Source organism: Manis javanica, chromosome 12 (assembly GCF_040802235.1).
Source record: "Manis javanica isolate MJ-LG chromosome 12, MJ_LKY, whole genome shotgun sequence".
NCBI lineage: Eukaryota > Metazoa > Chordata > Mammalia > Pholidota > Manidae > Manis > Manis javanica.
Genome location: NC_133167.1, coordinates 63518767 through 63535507, shown reverse-complemented (window position 1 = coordinate 63535507; position 16741 = coordinate 63518767). Strand labels below are relative to the sequence as shown.

The 16741-nt window shown below is 40.7% G+C and overlaps 1 protein-coding gene across 4 annotated transcripts in view; it reads left to right on the top strand.

Moving 5' to 3' along the window:
• The window catches only part of ERICH2 (glutamate rich 2), an 87733-nt gene extending 71450 nt beyond the window's left edge, over positions 1 to 16283 (top strand). For 3 of the 4 annotated variants that reach the window (XM_073218705.1, XM_073218706.1, XM_073218707.1), the window contains 4 exons: positions 4284 to 4355; positions 5006 to 5092; positions 9300 to 9356; positions 11218 to 16283. In XM_073218705.1, the coding sequence (XP_073074806.1) occupies positions 4284 to 4355; positions 5006 to 5092; positions 9300 to 9356; positions 11218 to 11444 (443 nt within the window). In that variant the 3' untranslated portion in view covers positions 11445 to 16283. Of the gene's footprint in view, positions 1 to 4283; positions 4356 to 5005 lie in introns of all 4 variants that reach the window. The other variant, XM_017666338.3, reaches the window with a different exon arrangement.
• The last annotated feature ends 458 nt before the right edge of the window (positions 16284 to 16741 follow it).

The following is a 16741-nucleotide window of genomic DNA, read 5'->3' as shown; positions in this document are numbered from 1 at the left end:
CTTTATTCCTCTCTCCCTCCCTCCCTTCTTTGCCTTCTTCTTTCCAAAAAGTACATACTTTGCACCAACTCTGTGCCAGACCTTATACTGGGGGCTGGACAGGAAGCAGGAATCACAGCACATACTCTAAATATTTGGGTTGACATTAGACATGAATTGGTTTAGTTTTCACCCCTACTGGCTCATCCAGTAACACTGTTCACTCTTTTCTGCCTGTGTCAAATAGAGGTGCCCCTAAAACTAAGGATTAGAGTACAGGAAGAGGAGCTGTGGTGGGTGGGCCCTTAGGCAGGCACAGGATCCAGGGACCCAAATGGCAAAGAATGTTGCTCCCAAGAGAAAGAAGGGGCTGACTGGAAATGTGGACAAAGAGGCGCAGACATGGGAGTGGAAGGCAGGGGACATGCAAGGCAGGGTTGGCTCCTAAGGCAGAATCTGAGGCACATTCCCAGCAAATGATGTGAAATTAGGGAGGCCTCAGTTTAGCAATACCAAGCAAGTTTGAGCAAGAACAGAGTTGGAGACAGACTGTCTCAGGGAGAAGAAAATTTTAGTTATTTGATGCTAATAGGAACATTTGGCTGAGGGCTGCCTAAAGTGCCTCTCTATTCAGAGCAACAGACAAAATGAACTTTTGTCAATTAGCATGGACCTCAATATATTTTATATGTAAATGCTTACAGTACAGACATTCTTTTGTCTCTTTTTTTATTCTAGCTTTTCTACAGAACATCTGCCCTTTCTCTCTACAAATATTTATGTATTTATACATTTATGTATATAAACATCATTTGCATGTGTATTTAATGTATTTATATGTTTATATATGTATGTGTTGAGCACCTACTATGGGAGCATTCTTGAATACATTGTTTAATTATTAAAACAATTCTATGAGGCAGATATTACTAACCCCACTTTACAGATGAGAAAACTAAGGCTTAGCAAGGAGAACTAATCCACAAAAAATCACACAGCTACAGAGTTAGGATTAGATCCTGCATCTGGCTTGAAAGCCTCTGATATCCTCCTGCATTTCTATTTCCTCATTTGATTAATAAGCTTATGTTTCTGGTCAAGGAGGCAGACTTGGAAAATAGATACTTTTATGGGTCAGTCAGGCCTGAAAAGGTTCCTATACTCAATATATTTTTTTCCTTTATTTGCATCTGAGGCAATTTTTATAAAATAATGCATCCCTGTCCGTTCCAAAATGTTTTACAAATTCATTTTATTGAAACAAAGCCAAAGGTTACTGGTATGTTGTCTGCTACCAGTAACCATATGGCCATTTATATCTTTGGTTTCAGGACTTCCCACCTGGCATCCCAGGTGCCCATGGAGGCCTTTTCTGCTTGTCCTACCATTTAAAAAATGTGTAGTGCATTCCTCCAATAAATGCTGTTTGTTGGCAGAGGCTTGAATTGTATCTGTCTTCCACACACAGCTTTTATATGAGCCTCATACTTCCTCAGCCATTATGCTGCTGCCTCATGCAGAACTGAGATCTCCACTGCATGCCATTTCCTCCTCCACATTGGAGGCAGCCTAGAAACGTGATTTTTTAAGGGGGACTGAAAGTCAAAGAGTCCCAAGTATTTTTCTTAGATCATCTCATGACTGAGATTTTGTGCCAGTCAATCTTCCTGTTTCTTGTAAGAAGGAGACCTGTAAGCAGGGCACAGTCCTACTTCTCACAGCCAGTTGGAGAGTCTACACAAGAAACACTTATGCCTAGGAGACATCAAATATATATATGCCTGGAAGACATCATCAATTATAATAGTTGTAAATGCTTACGAATAATGGACTGAGGACCAACCTGGTTCTCATCATTTTGGTCTAGCACAAATACAGATTATCTTCAGAAATGATTGTTCCCATAAAGTTTTCTATTTCTTTTTGAGTAAAATAAATTACAGTTTCCTGATAGCCTAGAGTATAATTTTATCTAGGCATAAAAGGACTGCTTTCTCCTCTATATTCATTTGTATTGTATTCATTTGTTCCATTTCTTTAGTGTTTTGAGGGCCCCAGCTCCATGCCAGGTACTCTCCTAGGGATACAGCAGTGAACAAGATCAACATTCTGCCTACCCTAGAATAGTCTCCAGATTGAGGGACTTAGAACCCCAGGGGCAGCAGAACCCCCTGGTTCCCTGATCCAGCCCTTCAGCCAGAAGAAAGCATCCACTGAATATTTAGGAAGGTACCAAGCCTTTTCCTAAGTCTAGAATTGTTACAGGAAAACTAATAATAGTATTTATTCACCACTTACCATGTACCAAGGACTGGACTAAGAACTTTGTCTTCTTTATCCCATAGATTCATCAAAACAGCCCAGTGTGTCAATAGGATTATTAAAGAAAGGAAACTGAGATACAGAAATATTAATCAGTTTCCCTAAGATGACCTAGCTAGACAGTAGCAGAACCAGGATTCCCATTTGGCATCTTCCTTTGGGGCTCATTCTGGGCTCTGCTTATAGGCCCAGGTTGGGAAACAACCCCCAGGACACTAACTGCATGTACTGGAGTCTTTTATCTCTTTACAAACTCTACTAGCTTGCCAAGGAGTAAGAAGACCTTTTGATTCATCACCTAGAACGGATATTACTGGGCTAAGTTTCAAAGCAGGTACTATTCCCTCACTCTGAAAATTGACATTTGACAGCAATTTTTGTTAAACCATGGAAGTAGCTGATTCCATACTCCAATCCCATGGAGTAATCCTAATTCCAGTATGAAGTATTCTAAACTGTGTCCCAAGGACTGTTAATTCAAGATTTCTTAATCATTCTACCAAAAAGGATTCTATGGGAATAATACATTGGGGAAATCACATTTTCCTTTCATAAGATTTATAATAGTTATGAGCATTATAATGGTTCTGTAAAATCCTGCAATTGCTCCTACTCTAAACTTTACCTGATTGACTTCATTTAACCTAGTTTTCCAAATACTTATTAACATCTTAAGAAACTAGTATTTCAAGGGGCAAGTTGGAGAAACCCTGCTCTATAAAGAGACTAGCCTCAGAGAAAGATTTAGACTGCTAATGATAAGCATATTTTCATCCAAGTCTAAATGAATAATAAGTTACTTTTATTAGAAATCTTAAAAGATGTATAAATAACTATAGGATGCTTAAAAGCAGCTTTGGAACAGCAGGTACACAGTCATGCTGACCCAGATTGATGGTAAATTTATGTTAGTGGATTAGGAAATAAAGACAGTGTTTGGTGTGTTAGGATGAAAACCATATGGGGTGAGGACCTACGAGCCACTGGGGCCTACTTGAACCATCCATGGTGATTGTTTTCTCTTCCTCTTAGCCAGGTGAATAGCACATTTGATGTTTCAGTGCCCCCTGGGGGCCATCAAGGTATTGCTCAGGAGTCATATTAAATGGCTGATACAGAATTAAGAATATACTCATGGCAGGTAGGAAGAAGGTACAGAGAGATCTGTAGAATGAGATCTGAAAAAATAAAATAGTCTAAAAAACACTGAAACATAATGTATGTATCTTTCTGGCCTCAAGGACATTGGTAACATAACTACAAGCCTTAAAAAAAATCTGTTGTTTTAGTCCAAAGGAAAGATGACACATTGACATAAGGGAACAATAGAAAAGAATAAATAGTGCTAAAAACAATGGGTCTGAAGAGGAGGGAGAACACTGTTAAGTAGGCAATGGTGGGTCTGAACTAGGGTAAAAGTTTCAAAATGGAGAGAAGAAACATCAGTTTTCCCTATTTGAAAGATGAGTTTTTTAAAATAGCATCTCTACCATGGAAGAGGTTGTATTAAAAAACAAAAACAAAGAACTCTGTTCCTTCATGTTCAGACAGGCCTTTAGGAAAGGATGTGTCATGTAGACATTGGGTGGGTGACACGAGATAAGAGGGATTAACAGATCTCTAGGCACACAGACTTCTCATCAGCAAAGCCTTCATATTTTGCGGAATTTGTACCTTGTTTGGGGAATAACAGTCAAGAAACACTTGGGCTACAGGATTTTGAGGGAAGCTTCACAGTGATGGGGATTGCATTCTCTGGGCAGGAGATAAAAAAATATAATGTAGATCATTTCTCTTACAAAGCACCTAAGATAAGTAGAGCAGTCTATTTGCACTTAGATATACCCACGGTATAATTTTTGGTGTTCATCACTTTGTGCATTTTCATTTACTCTGATTGACAGTTGCAGTTGCATTCTGAGGATCCTGTTAGCTGAAACACTTTGAATATTAGTAACACACATTCTGTTGTCCATTTTCAGTCCTAATCTATGAACCAGAAAATCCTGAGGCCAAGGAGTTTTTCTCACTTATTGAAGAAATGTTGCTGATGGGTAAATTTAAAAATTGAAATTCCTTCTTTCTTATAGAAACTATGAACAGTCACTATTTAAAAACCCATTATCTTAGGATATTGGCAAAGTATATCTTTAGGAAGTGGTTAAGAAAAGGTTAATGATTGTCGTGGAGGGTTTAATGAAACCAGCTTGTCCTCTGTGGGTGGTTGAGATGACTCCCTTTTCTTTATGGAGTGGAACTGCCCAAGCAAAGCAGGCTCCATGGGCGCCAGTCATCAACAGAGTCTGCAGAGGGAACAGAATATGCCAACTGCCCCATGTATTAAAGGGGTTATCCCACAACTCCAAGGAAAGCCAGTACCCTCTAAATAACCCTTCATCTTACTCTTTTTCTATTTAAGAATTACATTGACAATAGTAAAAACACATTTTTATAGACCTATGTTTTAAATATACTTTAAATTCATAAACATCTTTATGCCAGCTAGAATATACTCTTCCGTGTACTGCTACTTTGACCTCTATACAGTAACTTTGACCTCTATACAGTAAGCAAAGTTCAGCTCAGTTATCATGTTCCAAAAATAAGTATTTCTTAGTTGGGGGAGAAGCAAAAGAATTATGGTTTTTCAAAAAGTGGAAATGTTAAGAAACATTTTAAGCAGTTCTCTTTCTTTCTGTGGCAGAGAAAGCTCAAAATCTTGAGGAAGATGATGAAGACAGTGATGAAGACAGTAGTGGTGAAAGTGAAGGAGAAAGCAGCGAGGATCTAAGTGAGGAAAGCGCTGATGAAAGTAGCTAATATGGTTTAATCATAATGTATTTTCATTACTGTATACCATGGAGGTGAAAAGAAGACAGCTGCATTTTAATCTAGTTGTTCTTTATTTGGAACAGAGTTCCTTTAATTTATCCATATTAGTTCAAGCTCTTTCCTCATATTTAGGTCTTAGCTCACTATGAGTTACTCAAAGAAGGAAATAGTAATTGAAAGCACTTACATACCACTGTGTGCCAGGTACTGTTCCACACACATTAATTTATTTAATCCAACAAATCCATGAGGTTTGGCTTAAAACAACACAAATTTATTACCTTACAGTAATCCAAAGTGGGTCTCACTCAGCCAAAATCGTATTTATGGGTTCTGGGAATTAGGACATAGCCATAGACATCTTTGGGGTGGGGGTAGGGAGTGGGACATTATTCTGCCTATGACAGGAAGTATTAGGTAAGTGTTGGTATTTTTGGAATTCATGGAATGGAGCTTGGAAGAGACAGTTTGGTTGCAGACATACACCTTAATTAGGAGTCATTAGTTTAGAGTCAGATAACACGTAACAGAAATATCTCTTTGATTAGAGATAGTAATCAAAGATAAGGCAATGCCACAGAGAAAGTATAGTCTGAATAGAAATAGAATTATCTTAAATGATAAACAACACTTAAGTGATAGTCCAAGAAAGAGAAATGTGGAAAGGAGACCAAAAAGACAGCCAGGAAAAAAATCAGGAAATTGAGCAGAGTGGAAGCCACTGGTTGCCTACTCACGATCCATCCCTCCTTGCTTCTTTGCTAAGAGAGCCCTGATTCTGTGCAGATATTTACTCACTACAGACATAGCCTTGGGGCTCAGGAAGGACACCCTCAGCCTATCAGTACATGGCATTTCTCAGGTGGCTGTTATTGTTCTGAAGGTGGATGTGTGACCTGCACTGGCCCAACCAGATGAAGGGCATTTTTTCATGACTGGGAGGAGAGGCTGTGCCGTTCCTCTGCTTAAGAACTGGGAAGCATGCTGCCCTACTCACTGCAGGCAGCCGTTTTATGGTGATGAGAGGAATAAATCTTAGGGTGAAGGTGATGCTGTGGTTGGCAGAGGAAAAGAAGCAAGGTGATGTTCAGCCACAGAACCGACTGCTGTGGGAGGCAGCCCTGTGTCTGAGCTTACTGTTCTGTGAGATAGACTTTCTTATTTTCTGAAACACTTTGGACTGAGGTTTCTTTTACCTGCTGCCAAAAGTGTCCTGACTGATACTAAGTACCACTACAGAGACTCAGGAGACGGTTTCAGAGTCTGGAAATATCAATAACAAAAGTTATTGAGGTGACAAATCAGGTAAGAACTAAAAAAGGTGACTGGATAGCCACAAAGAGGGGGTTGGTGACATTAGGGAGAGCACTATCTGTTGAATGGGGCAGTGGGAGTCCTATTTCAGTGAGTTTGAGTGCATAAGAGGTAAGGAGAAGGTGAACAAGGAATTTGACTATGAAGGAAAGGAGAAAGATGAGGTATTGTTGGAGGACATGAAGCAAAAGGAGTACTTTTTTTTATTAAGGTATCATTGAAATACAATCTTAAGAAGGTTTCACATAAGCAGTATTGTGGTTACTACATCACCCATATTACCAATTCCCTCCACACACCCCATTGTAGTCACTGTCCATCAGCATAGTAAGATGCTATAGAGTCGTTACTTGTCTTCTCTCTGCCTTCCCCATGACCCCACTACATTATGTGTGGTCATCATAATGCCCTTTAATTCCCTTCTCCCTCCCTCCCCACCCACCTTCCCAACCCCTTCCCTTTGGTGACCACTAGTCCCTTCTTGGAGTCTGTGAGTCTGCCTCTGTTTTGTTCCTTCAGTTTTGCTTTGTTGTTATACTCCACAAATGAGGGAAATCATTTGGTACTTGTCTTTCTCCACCTGGCTTATTTCACTGAGCATAATACCCTCCACCTCCATACATGTTGTTGCAAATGATAGGATTTGTTTTCTTCTTATGGCTGAAGAGTAGTCCATTGTGTATACGTACCACATCTTTATTTATTCATCTGATGGACACTTTGGTTGCTTCCTTATCTTGGCTATTGTAAATAGTGCTGTGATAAACATAGGGGTGCATATGTCTTTTCGAATCTGGGATCTTATTTTCTTTGGGTAGACTCCTAGTAGTGGAATTCCTGGGTCAAATGGTATTTCTATTTTGAGCTTCTTGAGGAACCTCCATACTGCTTTCCACAATGGTTAAACTAATTTACATGCCCACCAGCAGTGTAGGAGGGTTCCCCTTTCTCCACATCCTCGCTAGCATGTGTTGTTCCTTGGCTATTGAATGTTGGCCATCCTAACTGGTGTGAGGTGATATCTCATTGTGGTTTTAATTTGCATTTCCCTGATAATTAGCGATGTTGAACATTTTTTCATGTGTCTGTTGACCATCTGATTTTCTTCTTTGGAGAAGTGTCTGCTCAGATCCTCCATCCACCTTTTAATTGGGTTATTTGCTTTTTGGGTGTTGAGGCATGTGTGTTCTTTATATATTTTGGATGTTAATGCCTTGTTGTCAGATCTGTCATTTATGAATATATTCTCCCATACTGTATGTAGGATACTTTTTTGTTCTGCTGATGGTGATGGTGTCCTTTGCTGTACAGAAGCCTTTTAGTTTTATGTAGTCCCATTTGTTCATTTTTGCTTTTGTTTCCCTTGCCCAAGGAGATGTGTTCAGGAAAAAGTTGCTCATGTTTATATTCAAGAGATTTTTGCCTATGTTATGTTCTAAGAGTTTCATGGTTTCAAGACTTACATTCAGGTCTTTATTACATTTTGAGTTAACTTTTGTGTATGGGGTTAGACAGTAATCCAGTTTTATTCCCTTTCATGTAGCTGTCCAGTTTTGCCAATACCAGCTGTTAAAGAGGCTGTCATGTCCCAATTGTATGTCCTATGGCTCCTTTATCATATATTAATTGACCATATATGCTTGGGTTTATATCTGGGCTTTCTATTCTGTTGGGTACATAGATATTTATAATGTTTATATTCTCTTGTTGGACTGACCCCTTTATCATTATGTAATGTCCTCCTTTGTTTCTTGTTACTTTGTTTTGAAATTGATTTTCTCTGATACAAGTAGTGTAACTCCTGCTTTTCTCAGAAGGAGTATTTTTTATTTTAATATTGAAGGTGAACATGTTTAGTAGGAAAGATAATTGTATGTACTGATAGCCTGATAACTACTAACTACTGATAGTACTGTCAGGTACTGATGATGGTAACTATCATCACTATACTGTACATTTGATCTCCAGAACTTACACATCTTGCATAATTGAAACTTTTTACCCTTTGGTCAACATCCCTTTGCTGCTAGTTATTACAAGGCAAGGGCAGAACTCAGCCAATCTACACTAATAAAACATAAGCAGGAGTTGGATTTGGACAAGAAAGCATGTAGCCCTTATGGCTAGGAGGCCATCTTAGAACCATGAGGAGGCTTTTGGTGGAAACCAGTGCTAAAGACAGTGGAGCAGGGAGAACAAATATATAGTACTTGATGTTTTGACTGACTCAGTAGAGCAAATATGGTTTAGTGCCTACCCTATTTCTGAGTACCCATTTAAGACAATAAATTTTCTTACTACTTAATCCTACTTATCTCAGATTTTCTGTTACTTGCAGCCTAGAGTCCTACCCCTTGTAGTTGCTGCAGGATAGCAGGCATGACACCAATAACATGCTCTAAGATGGTAAACCAAACTAGACTCTTTAGGTCACCCTCAGGGCTCCAAGTAGTCACTCAAAGTCAAGGAAGGGGATCTGCTGGATCTTTATGCCAGTTACAATATGTATAAAGTAGAAATATGAGACTGTTTCAAATAGTTATCTCTAGGTTGTGCAACTGAGGAGGGGAGGTAGATAAGAAAAGCGTTACTTCTCGATTTACACCTTTTATTTATTCCCTTTTGTGTCATGGGCATGTATCACTTTTATATCTAAAAACTTTTCCATTGTGGTAAAATATTCAGAACATGCAATTTACCATTTTAACCATTGTTAAGTGCACATACAGTTCAGTGGCATTTAGTACTTTTGTATTGTGGTGAAATCATCACCACCATCTATCTCGAACGTTTTCATCTTCTCAGATTGTGCCTGTTTAGCATGACTGACTCTCCATTTCCCCTGCCCTCAGTCCCTGGCAACCATTGTTCTGCTTTCTGTCTTCATGAATTTACTCTAGGCACCACACGTAAGTGAGATCCTATAATATTTGGCCCTTTTGTGACTGTGTTATTTCACTTAGCATAATGTCTTCAAGGTTCATCTGTATTGTAGCATGTATTAATATGTTATTCCTTGTGTTTTGGCTAGGTAATATTCCTTTGTATGTATATATCACTTTTGTTTATCCATTCATCCATTAACAGACCACTTGGGTTGCTCCCACCTTTTGGCTATTATGAATAATGTTGCTATGAACATGGGTGTATAAATACCTATTCAGTACTAAAAAATTGAGCCTATATTTGGGGTGGGAAATCTGGGAAAAATTAATAGGGTTAATCATTATTGTGTTTTGATTATGAGGTTATTTCATTTTTCTTCATTATAAGTCCATATACTTTCTTTTAACAACCATGTTACTTGAAAGGAAAAATATATGTACTTTTTAAAAGAAAGAAGCTTTAAAAAGAAAATTAAGGTAAAACTGACCTGAGATACAGAAAAGTTAATGTAAGGAAGGGAAGAAAGAAAACAATATCCGTGGAGTGCCTATTGTGTGTGAGCCCTTAGTGCCCTTTTTGGTGTGCCAGAATCTCCTAATAAGGATACATACTATTAAGTAAATAAAAATGTCATTAAGTTCAGAAAAGAAATGCCACCTGAGACAGAAACTTGCTGACCTTCATAGAACAGTGGGCATATTTGCAAACTTGCTTACCCTTGGATAGCCTAACTGGATAGGTTAAATAGGGATAATTGCAATCCATCACCAGTAGCTCCCTCAAGTCCCTATTTTCTTAGAATTCATTGCATAACTGTACAAATGTGTTTTTTACTAAATTGATTAAGTTTCATGAGCTCCTCTCCCACTCCCTTCTGTTAATATTTTAGCTTGCCACCTCTGCTCCTGTGTAACTAGGCTTTTAGTGTCTCACGCCCTCATGTCCCTAAGTGTCTCTTCATCTCTAATAAAAATTACTCTAAACATCTTTCCATAAAAAGAATTAATCAAAAATGGCCATTGTATAAAAATGATAAATTTCACAGTTCCCTGTCTACCACTGGATGGAGTGTTAGAAGGAAAGTCTCTTTCCCATCATAACAGGTACCATTTCTGTCAGTTTCTTCCTGTTAGCATCAGAAGAATTTAACCAAAGGTGGGGCAGAATATTTAATCAGTAAATATCATCATCATCATCCTAAAGCCACCATCTCTTAGTTTTCAACCCAGTAATGAAAGAAAATAAGAAAAACATTAAAAACCATGAACTAAATGGAATTAAAGAATGCTTTAAGAAACTTGTCTCAAACTAAAACTTGCTAAATTCAGATCTCTCACACCTATTAAAAGCAGTGGTCTGAATACCGATGTAACCGGCTGCCCCTCCACTGGCTGATGGAGGCCTCCTGACGACTAACTTTGGGAACTTAATTCTTCCTTCTCTCCATTTTCTTAACTCATCTGAGTCCAGATGTAGCCAGGAAAGAAACTGATGCAAAATGACTACCCACATTCATTCTGCAGTTGCTAGGTGCCTTCCAGATCACTACCTGAAGATTTTAGGAATATATTAGCCTATTCAGCTGCACAAAATAAAACCCAGCAAAATAGACATTAGGTAGTTACAGTGTTCCAGGAATCAATCTGTGATGGGAATATATTGGCTTAAAAAATAAACCAAAAAGCCTTGCCCTCTTAAAACTCACATTTTAGTGGGAAGAAAGAAGCAATAAATAAAACATAAAATATGTCAAGAGTGGTAAAAAAAAAAAGTGTTATAGGGAAAAATGGGAGGGATAGGGAGTGCTGTGGTAGGGGAGAATGGCTATTTTTAATAGAAGGTTAAGGAAACATTCACTGAGAAAATAACATTTGAACATTTGAGGAAAGACCAGAACGAAAAGGAACAAATCCTACAAATACCTGGGGGAAGAGCTTTCCAAGCAGAAAAACAGTAGTTGCAAGTCCCTGAAGTGGCAGCATGCCGAGAATGTTCAAGAAACAGCAAGGAGGGGAGGGTCCTGCGGCAAGGTGAGGAGTTCACACAACTGTCTCCCTTCCACTCCTTCTCTGATGAGTTTGAATATTCCATCAGAAGAATTTCTCCCTTAGGAATCAAAATTTCTCTGTGGGTTAAAAAACTTCCAAGTTACTAAAGAGGAGGGCCTCAGGTCCGTATTGGGGTGACCAAGCTCTGCTGAGACAAATGGGCAACAAAACAAAATACCTATTAGGCTTAGCTTATACATCCAAGGAGAATATACTTAAATGGGTCAAATTCATTGCTGAACTAAGAGGAGGAAGAGAACATTTATTGAACACTGTAAACCAGGCACAACTGAGCTTACTATTATGGGTTTTATGGGTATCAAATAATCCCACACAGCTTATATTAGCCCCCATTTTACTGATGAGAAAAATTAGAATGACAGCAGTGAAAAGATAGCTAATAAGTAGAATCAACATTTGAACTCATTTGATTAACTAAGTTTTTGCTTTTCCTTCCGTAACAAGCTGCCATGAAGTCCTCAAGAAGTTCTTGAGTCCACAGCCATTTACTACATGATAAGATTCCCCAGTGAAAAGTTATGAAATGCTAATAATAAATTATTTCAGATGAATGAAGTTTTATCTGGTCTCACTTGATGCCCTACTATAACTGTCCAGAGAGATTAAGTGATTGTCCAAGGTCAAATGGTTATTGTGTGGCAGGGTTATGAGGCCTCACAGAGCAGTGAACTGTGTCCAGGAAGTCCTGAAACCTCTGTATTTGTTTCCTCATCTACAAAATAGAGGGTCTCATGTAATAATTAAATGAGGATTAATACAATAAACACACCATAATTTCCATGAGATAGATTTCTCCCCTCTATAACATGATAATTATTTCTGTTAGTCATGTTTCTAGAGTGAGAGAAACAGACACGGAGAGACAGTCTCTAACATGACCTGCCTCCCACCCCTAGCCCCACTACCACCACCATCAGGTCAAACTGGGCCCACAGTGAGCAATCCTGGGCAGCCTATGCCAGGACTTTTCTCTGAGTCCCATCTTGGCTCTCTTTGCCGTTATTGGTGTGAGAGGGTGTGTTCATTGGCAATTGCCACAAAAGTAATGTGTAACACACCACCCTAAAACATGGGTTTACAATTCAGCTCCATTCCAGTGGCCAAAGCAAATCACAGCCAAGCCCAACATCAAAAGGGGGAGGGGTGGGAGTAATCTAGGGGGAAATGAGTTTTACCAATTTAAGTTTCCCCATGTTCCAACACTCGTCCCTGGCTTGTCCCTCACTGTGAAGTTGAGACAATGTGCCTATAGCCCAGTGAGATGATATTTAATCTGTGTATTTAGAGACTGCTTGAGCTTTCAGGTTGTGCAGATCTAAAGGATCCCAGACTCACCCAAAGATAAAGAAAACAGGATCCAGCCTTGCAACTGAGGGTAAAGTAGAAAGAATGAGCTGCACATGACTGCTTTGAGAAAACCCATGGCACTGATTTGAAAATGATACAGGTGAGAATGTTGGGTGTGAATAAGTTCCACTGAATTCTTACACGTACATTCTTGACATGAAAGGGACTGAGCTAGAGTAGCAATGATGAATCCCTGCAATTAAGTTTCCAGTTTTCTCCTTGGAGTAACTGGCCAGGATTAGGCAAGGAATCTGATCTGAAACAGAAGTTTAAGTTATCAGATTCTTCACAAGTCCAAGTTTTCCAGAACTTCTCACAAACAGCATTTCCAGGCATGTAAGTCTGAAAACAGGGGCTACATACATGCTATTTTAAATAATTCAAGAGCTTTTACCCTAAAGAAATGGATAAAATATCACTATACCTAGCCTCCCATTCCTTATTCTGTTTCACTAAAGCATCTTGATGTGAGAAATCATCTCTCTTGAATCCTACTCTTTTGTGAAAGGACTAATTTTGCCTTAGTTTTTGTTGAGAGAAGAGCAGAAGACAGATAAATCTCAAAGGATTTCTGTCAGACTTGCAACCCAAATCTGCTACCTCTTTGGTCTCCAGTTTTGCAGTGAAATACCCTGCCTGGTAACAGCTTCCTTCCTCAGGCTGCCTTTGGGATGCAGTTCTGTGGAAAAGGAACGGATATTCTGTACCCCTCTCCCTTTCCCCAAAGGAACAGAGACCCTGGGTGTTTTAGGCCACTTGTGGCAGTATCTCTGAGCATTAAAAAAGGCCCTGCTTTGTGAAATACGTCAGCGTGTGAGTGAGCTGGAAATGGCCTGCAGTTTTCCTGAAGCACTGCCCCCTTGTGGGAGCCTGTTGTTTGTCCGCTCAGAAATTGTGATCTATCGCCACCTGGTGGTCCCCCTGTCTTCGTGTCTTCGCGTTTGGAATAGCAAGCATTGGACTAAAAAAATTTGCAAACACAAATACTCTGTCCTCCTTGATTAATTTCTTTAATATTAGACTATTTTCATCTTCTGAATATCAAGAAGAAAGGGGCCATTTGATGATTATCTCAGGAACTCGGCACCGTTCGTTAGGAGAAAAGGTAATTTCCGGAGCCCTCTCCACCAGCATTTCTGGCTGGAATTCTGCCTGCCTCACCACCCATTTAACCCCTTCTAGTCTACCACGAGTGAGTGTGAAGTGGTCTGTTAGGGTGTCGACCTAGCCTTGGTCCCCAAAGAAAGTCCAGAATGATTTGGGGAACTGTTTAAAGTACACAAAAGCACCGAATAAATCTTAGCTCTGACTTAAGAAAAGCCGAGTGTGAGGTTAACAACGTTTCCCACAGCCCTCGTCTCCGGAGACAGACGTTTAAACGGTGAGCACTGCCATTTTTTTTTCTTTTTCTTTTTTCTTTTGGTCATTAATTAGATACTTAAAATAGACCTTAAAGAGCCGTCTGAAATTAACCAACACCATGGCTCTAAATTACCTTTCCTAGAGTCTAAAAATGCTAAATGCGTCAAAGAAAAGGAAAAGACTGACGTTTCTTATTTACTCACCTTGACGTGGACCATATTTTATGCGTAAAAATCTCCCCCGTAGCCTGCTTGGGCGCCCCTTCCACGCCTTACTCTCCTCCCACCCACTACCTTTTTTTCCTTTGCTGAAAGGCTATGCTCCAAATCGGGTTGGAATATTGTTAAACCTTCCTGGGAAAGGGCACTGTGGTGGAGGGTCGTGTTCCCAAGTCCCAAGACATCGCTGACCTAAAGGAAGGTTGTCCTAGGCAGACAGGATTGAGTAGCCTGCTGCAGGCTTGCAAACTCCTGACCCCGGGAGAGACTGGAGGGGTCGCTCTCGCCCACTTTCTTCTGCCTCTGTGCGTTTTCTTCTCGTTTCTTCAAAGCGCTAAACCTGAGATCAAATGTAAACGTAACAGCTGGGCGGACACCCCTCCCTTCCGGGCCATGCCTTACCACTGGTTCGAGTCCCTAGAGAGGATAGCTCTTTCCACCCCCGTTATCCAGAGCATCTTCCTTGGAGAGCAATAAAATATAAAAAGAGTGAAAAACACAGAAATACAGATGCCAAATGTTCTGAGGAGCCAAAAAAAAACCAAAACCCATAACCACCTTCAATGCAAATTCTTTCCGGGCAAAGAGGAAGGAGTGAGATACTCCATCACCCCAGACCCTTGAACAAACACATCAGTTACTGCCGGGAAGGAGGTGGGCCGAAGGAGGTGGGCCGGGGGCGAGCGGCGCGGGTTGATGAAGCCCACACTAAAGGGAGGAAGGATTAAAGAACTGAACTGCAGGCGCTGTCCTTCGTCCTGAAAGAGCCAAGCCCTGCCTCCCACCAGGATGTGCGGGAACTCAGTGGCATTCCAGGCCTTCCCTAACGTAGCTAAGTCCATGTCTAGGTTGGAATGGGAGATAACTAAAAATTAAATCAAAGCCGAAATCTCCAAGCCAATATTACTCTACCCGCCTAGCTGGAACGTCAACTCCATAAATGCGGAGATAATATAAATGGCTGGGACGCTCCATGAGAACAGTGCCTGACACATAGTAGGTGATTAATAAATATTCGCTTAGTTAATTAATGACTAACACTTAAACATTTTTAAATTAAGGATGAATTTTAATTCCTCCCCTCGCTCTACGTAAAGGAGAAATGGAGGCGTGTCCTCGTAGCTGAATGGGCTCAGCTTCAATTTGCAATACGTAAGTCTTGTAGGATATTTGTTACTTAACAAGACTTTTTTTTTATCGCTAAAACGTTAAGAATGAGTTTTGGGCACAGGGGTCAGAAGAGAGAGTAGTTGGAAATTTCTCGGTCTGATGCCACAGGTGAAGATAAACGAATCTTCCTTTCCGGGTAATCTCGAATCTTAGGAGTAGGCTGAGGAGACAAGGTGTGCAGGGGTCTTCCTGGGACAGCGGACCCCGAGGGGCACCGGGCTTTGTTACCTCCTCCAGCCCATCTCCGTCCCTGCGCGTCTTGAATGATTTGACACTGACACCGGGCTCAATGACTGGTGCAACCAACCGTTTTAGGGACGAGGAGGATACGTGGGTGGAATTCTGAACCTCACCTCGCAATAAACCGCGCATTTCAAGTGTTGAAAAGCTACGCGGTGCAAGGTGTGAAGGGATGTTTCCTGTACTAGCACAGAGCTCTCGAGCCCGCAGCTGCAGTCAACGCAGGCACGCTGTTCAGGATGCTTCTGTGTCCTTAGAAAGTACCCGAGCTTTTGTTGTAAGGTGGAGGGAGGGCGACAGTATTTTCTTTAATACCAAGGTCAACGCAGGTACAAACCCCACGGCGAGATCCCTCTTACTGGTCAAGCTTTATCTTCTTACGCAGATTCTTCGATGTCCCTTACAGAATTCTAGGCGATTTGTTAAGATTTTTCTACATCCCCATTGCGTCGTGGAGAAAGGCGCTGGACAGTCAGAAAGGGACCAGCAAGCCGGCAGACATGTCCATAAACAACCCCTGCCTGCTGCACAGGAAAAAAATCACTGTGGAAACCCCTAAAGGAACCACTGGCTGCATGGTATCCTACACACACACACACACACACACACACACACACACACACACACACACACACACACGTTCACACACACACACACACACACACACACACACACACACACACGTTCTTGCCCTAAAGAATAGGTGGCTGAGGGATGGCTTGAAGGAACAGGAGGGTAACAAACGGAGCCGGACAGCCCCTCCAGGTGTTGGCTCCAGCGCTGGGGGAAAGACCTGGCGAGGCCAGGGCCTCTCGGTCTCTGGGCGCCTAGCGCCCTCTGGTGGAAATTTTTCTATGAACGCCTTTTTACGAGAAGGGACTTTTCAGACAACAGGAATTAAATATTCTTATACATTGCAAAGGAACAATCCTTAAAAAGTGCGAAATCGAAGGGAGTTGGCCAGGAGAGGCACGACCGTCCATTGCCCCTCCCCAGCCCCCC